At 45.4% G+C, this 5,310-nt stretch overlaps 1 protein-coding gene across 1 annotated transcript; it reads left to right on the top strand.

The window, feature by feature from the left end:
* The first annotated feature begins 3,336 nt into the window (after positions 1-3,336).
* LOC105756810 (olfactory receptor 12-like) lies at positions 3,337-4,263 on the top strand. Its single transcript, XM_012558583.1, has one exon. It carries the CDS (start codon positions 3,337-3,339, stop codon positions 4,261-4,263), a length of 927 nt encoding a protein of 308 aa, XP_012414037.1.
* Positions 4,264-5,310: the final 1,047 nt, after the last annotated feature.

Genomic DNA, 5,310 nt, shown 5'->3' with positions numbered 1-5,310 from the left:
GAGCTGTGAGAAAATAAACTTTTGCTCTTTAAAGCCACCCACTTGTGGTACTTCTGCAATGGCAGCACGAGGTAACTAAGACAGGGCTAATAATACCAAACCTCTCAGGATTGTTTTGAAAATTCAGTGAAGAAATTTGTGGAGAGCACTTAGCACAGGGCCTGGCACAAAGTATTAGCTCAATTAAGTGGTAGCTTCTATTTCAATTATACATGCTCACAGCAAAAAAAAGGAAAGTTCAGAAGAGCAAAAGGGAGAAAGTCAGCATCACTCCCCATCAGCCCTCTCAGAGATGACCTGTCCCTGGCACAATGTTGCTGTATTTCATCAAAGACATTGAGCCAGAGGTGCCAGAGGAGACCCGTTGGGCCAGGGTTTCTCAGCCTCAGCACTACTGACATTCTGGGCTGGATCATTCTTTATTGTAGGGGCCATCCTGTGCATTGTAGGCTGTTTAGTAGCATCCCTGGCCTCTACCCACTAGATGCCAGCAGCAACTCTCCCAAGTTGTGACAAGCAAAAATGTCTCCAGACATTGCCAAGTGTCTTCCGAGGGCACAATAGTCCTGGTTGAGAAATGCTGCTCTAAATGAGTTCCTCGTCAGTGAGGGGATGTAAACTGAGGCTGGGAGACCACAGGGTGGGGAATACTATGGAGGATATCAGGATTCCATGAGGAGGTACTTCTAAAGATCTCATTCTGCCGAAGAACCCATTACCCACAATTCTGACTCATGGTGACTTCATGTTTTACAGAGTAGAACTGGTCCATAGGGTTTTCTTGGCTGTAATCTTTACAGAAGCTGATTGCCAGGCCTGTCTTCCGCAGAGCTGCTGGGCAGATTCGAACCACCAACTTTCAGGTTAGTAGTGGGAGTGCAAACCATTTGCACTACCAGTTACTTCCTGCTGAAGAAGCAATGCTTATTTCTCCCACTGGCTGATAACTCAAACCCAGGGTCTCTGCCCTCTTCACTGCTTCAGATTATGTTGTTTTTAGTATTGCTAATTACAGCTACAAAGAACTGATACCACACATTTCTTAGAAGCATAGACTCAGCCATTTGGAAAAGACAACTATGAATTTTGTACCAGGCAGTGTTCTAAGATCAAGGCACGTATTAACCTCATCTAATCATGACAGAGTCCTTGGATGGTGCAAATGGTTAAAGTGCTGGACTACTGACTGAAGGGTTGGAAGTTCGAGTCTCCCCAGAGATGCCTAGGAAGAAAGGCCTGGCAATCTACTGCAGAAAAATCAGCCATTGAAAAACCCTATGGAGCACAGTTCTACTCTGACACACACGGGGGCGCCATGAGTCGGAACCAACTCAACAGCAACTGGTTTGGTTTTGATTTTAATAACTGTAGTAGTCAACCTTTAATGAGAGCTCGCTCAGTCTTGTTCTAAATAGCTTCCTTTCATTGTCTCGTGTGATCGTCGCAACTCTATGTTATTCCATTTTATGAGGAGGAAGCTGAAGCTTACAGAGATTAAGGAATTTGCTCAGACAGAATCCAAACACAGGCTGTTTGTTCAAAAATATTCTTAAGCATTAGTTCCCTACCATGAACCGCCTCTTGTGCTGTTGTTTGTTGGGTGCTGTTGAGCTGATTCTGACTCATAGCAACCCCATGTGACAGAATAGAACTGCCCCATAGGGTTTCCTAGGCTGAAATCTTTACAGGAACAGATCGCCAGGTGTTTCTCCCGAGGAGCCACTCGGTGGGCTTAAACCACCAATATTTCAGTTAGCAAGTGAGTGTGTAACCGTTGCACCACCAGGGCTTCTTCCTTCTATGCTTGATGCTGGGAAATAAAGAAGTGAGTAAGAAATGGTCCACTGAACTCAGGGACTCACAGTCTAGTGGGGGAAATGGATAATTAGGAGACCTTGGCTTGTGTGTCATATTTAAGATACTATGGGGTTATGTATAAAGATGCATGGTGTGATCCCCAGTCTTAAGCTGGTAGCCCCGTTTAATATGCACAGTGTTTTAATCTGAATTCATTCTTGTTATAGATTGAGTTGTGCCCCCTCAAAATATGTATTTAAGTCCCGTGGAGATGATCCTGTTTGGAAATAGGGTTTTCTTTGTTATGTTAATTAGGTCATACCCAAGTAGGGTTGATCCTAACCTAATCACTTCTGAGCTATAAAAAGAGCAGAACAGACATAGAGACACACAGAGAGGAAACACAGATCCCAAAGAACACCAGGGAACTCCAAGCAACTCCCCCTAGAACTGCACCCTGAATTTGGATTTCTAGCCTCCTAAACTGTGAGACAATAAATTTCTGTTCTTTGAAGCCCCCTACTTGTGGTATTTCTGTTATGGTAGCAGTAGGTAACTAAGACAACTTTTGGTATATAAAAGGAGATTTCACATGAAAAAATCTGGATTCTGTGACTTGCAAAAGGATAGCAAGAATGGTTACACAGCTTGTAGAATGTAATCAATGTCACCAAAGTATACATTTAGAAATTGTTGAGATGGCATATGTTTTGTTATATATATTTTTACCATCATCCATTTTTTTAAAAAATCTGCAGTTCTGGCTTCTCTTGAAAAATATCAGAGAATCTGACGATGTGTGGTCATCTTTGCCACATGGCAACAGTTGGCAAGAGCTTAGAGCAGCTGCCTCATTTGGACAGAACACATGCCCTCCATTTCTCCACAGTCCCACCATTCCCTATTGTGCTACACTCAGCATCTGACACACGTGGGGTTGCCACGAGTAGGAATCAACTCAAACGCAGCTGGTTTTTTTACCCATCACTTAAGTATCTTATTTTGAGACCCCATAGGTATTTGAGTTTGAGACCCCGTAGATATTTGAGTTTGAGGTCCCTGTAGGTATATGGAGGAGCCCTGGTAATGCAGTGATTAAAGCACTCATCCGCTAATGGAAAGGTCAGTGTCTGAAACCCACCAGCTGCTCCCAGGTAGAAAGATGTGGTAGTCTGCTTCTGTAAGATTTACAACCTTGAGAACCCTGTGGGACAGGTCTACTCTGTCCTGTATGGTTGCTATGAATTAGAAATCAACTGGACAGCAACTGGTTTGGTTTTGGTAGGTATTTGAGGCCTCTGTAGTTATTTGCGTTTGAGACCTTCTGTAGTATTTGAGTTTGAGACTCATAGTATTTGAGATTGAGACGCCTATAGAAAGCAAATAATGCATCTGTGATTATGAAGAATAGTTCTTCAATACACTTCATTTGGCTTCTCTGTCCTTTCCCTCTAGATATTTGTTATTGTCACATTATTCTCCTCATGCCCTACTCCCTGAGCATCCTTTGCAGTTCAGGAGGTTTTCCTAGGACAGAACATGACCAACCTCACGGCAGTATCTGTCTTCATCCTCCGAGGCTTCTCAGCCGTCCCTGAGTTACGGCTCCTTAGTGTGGCTGCCTTCTTTCTCATATATGTTGCTGCAGCGATAGGGAACATCTCCATCGTGGCTGCTGTGACACTGGACGTTCGCCTGCACATGCCCATGTACTTCTTCCTCAAACACCTCTCCCTGGTGGACATCTGCTCCATGTCCACCACTCTGCCTCGGGCCCTGATGGCTGCCATGGTGGGCTCTGAGGAGATTTCCCTCCCTGCCTGTGTATCTCAACTCTTCGCCTTTGTCTGCTTTGGATCCGTGGAGTGTTTTCTCATCACTTCCATGGCTTATGACCGCTGCCTGGCCATCTACAGGCCCCTGGTGTATGGGGAAGCCATGAGCCCCCAGACCTGCATCTCCCTGGTGCTGGTGGCCTGGGGCAGTGGGCTCCTCTTCTCCACCTTTCACACAGCCAACACCTTCTCCCTGCCCTTCTGTGGCCCCAGTGTGATTGACCACTTCTTCTGCGACATCCCTCCCCTCATGCACCTGGCCTGTGCCAGCACAGATGTCCATGAGGCTACTGGATTTGCAGCCAGTGGCTGCGTCATTGTGAGCTGCTTCGCCCTCACCATCCTCTCCTATGTCCGCATCTTGGCCACTGTGGTCCAGATCCGCTCAGCAGCTGGCCGCTGGAAGGCCTTCTCCACCTGCTCGTCCCACCTGGCCACGGTGCTCCTGTTTTATGGCACCGGCAGCTCTGCCTACATGTGTCCCACTGCCCGCTACTCCCCGCTGCAAGGGCGCCTGGCTGCAGTCTTCTACTCCATCCTCACGCCCAGCCTGAACCCCCTCATCTACAGCCTGAGGAACAAAGACATGAAAAGGGCCCTGCAGAAGCTCTACCTCCAGGTACCATCATAGGGCCTGGAACCTGGACATGGGAAACTGTTAAGGATTGAATTGTGTCCCCAAAAATATCTGTTGTAAATCCTAACTCTTATACTTGTGGAAAGGAGCCCTGGTGGCTCAATGGTTAAGCGCTTGGTTGCTAACTGAAAGGTTGGTGGTCTGAACCCACCAGCTGCTCCCCAGAAGAAAGATGGTAGCAGTCAGCGTCTTAAAGATTAAAACCTTGGAAACCCTATGGGCAGTTTTACTCTGTTCTATAGGTTCGCTATGAGTTGGAATCAACTCCACAGCAATAGGTTTGACTTTTGGTTTTGGTATGGATTGAATTGTTGTTGTTGTTAGTCGCTGTCAAGTCAGTTCTGACTCATGGCGACCTTATGCACAACAGAACAAAACATTGCCCGGTCCTGTGACATCTTCGGAAACCCTGGTGGCATAGTGGTTAAGTGCTACAGCTGCTAACCAAAAAGTCAGCAGTTTGAATCCACCAAGTGCTCCTTGGAAACTCTATGGGGCGGTTCTACTCTGTCCTATAGGGTTGCTATGAGTCGGAATTGACTTGACAACAACAGGTTTTCGTGCCATCTTCATGATCGTTGGTATGTTTGAGTCCGTCGTTACAGCTGTTGTGTCAATCCATCTCATGGAGGGTTTCCTTTGTTTTTGCTGATCTTCCATTTTATCAACCATGATGATGGGTTGAATTATGTTCCCCAAGAAGATATGTTGAATTCTAATCCCTAGTACCTATGAATGTGACCTTGTTTGGAAATAGGGTCTTTGAAGATGTTGTCAGTTAGTTAACATGAGTCATACTGGAGTAGAGTGGGTTCTGATCCAATTTGTTGTCTTTAGTCACATCCAGTGGTATCACTGGGGTTGGTATCACCCAGAGCAGTAACTCATGGCCTTACCTCCCATGGACCTCCTCCCGTACCAGACCATACAAAATCCTTAGTAATGTTTATTACCAATTTTAATCATAGAATAATATGTGATAAATATAGTTGTAAAATTACTTCAATGTAATTTTTCTTAGATTATATGAAAAAAACAATA

Source organism: Trichechus manatus, unplaced genomic scaffold, assembly GCF_000243295.1.
Source record: "Trichechus manatus latirostris isolate Lorelei unplaced genomic scaffold, TriManLat1.0 scaffold00176, whole genome shotgun sequence".
NCBI classification, from domain to species: Eukaryota; Metazoa; Chordata; class Mammalia; order Sirenia; family Trichechidae; genus Trichechus; species Trichechus manatus.
The sequence above is the reverse complement of the archived record's forward strand: the minus strand, read 5'-3'. Positions and strand labels throughout refer to the sequence as shown.

What these genes read in the sequence shown, in the direction of transcription:
- LOC105756810 (XM_012558583.1), top strand. Translation starts at nt 3,337, where the DNA reads ATGACCAACCTCACGGCAGTATCTGTCTTCATCCTCCGAGGCTTCTCA.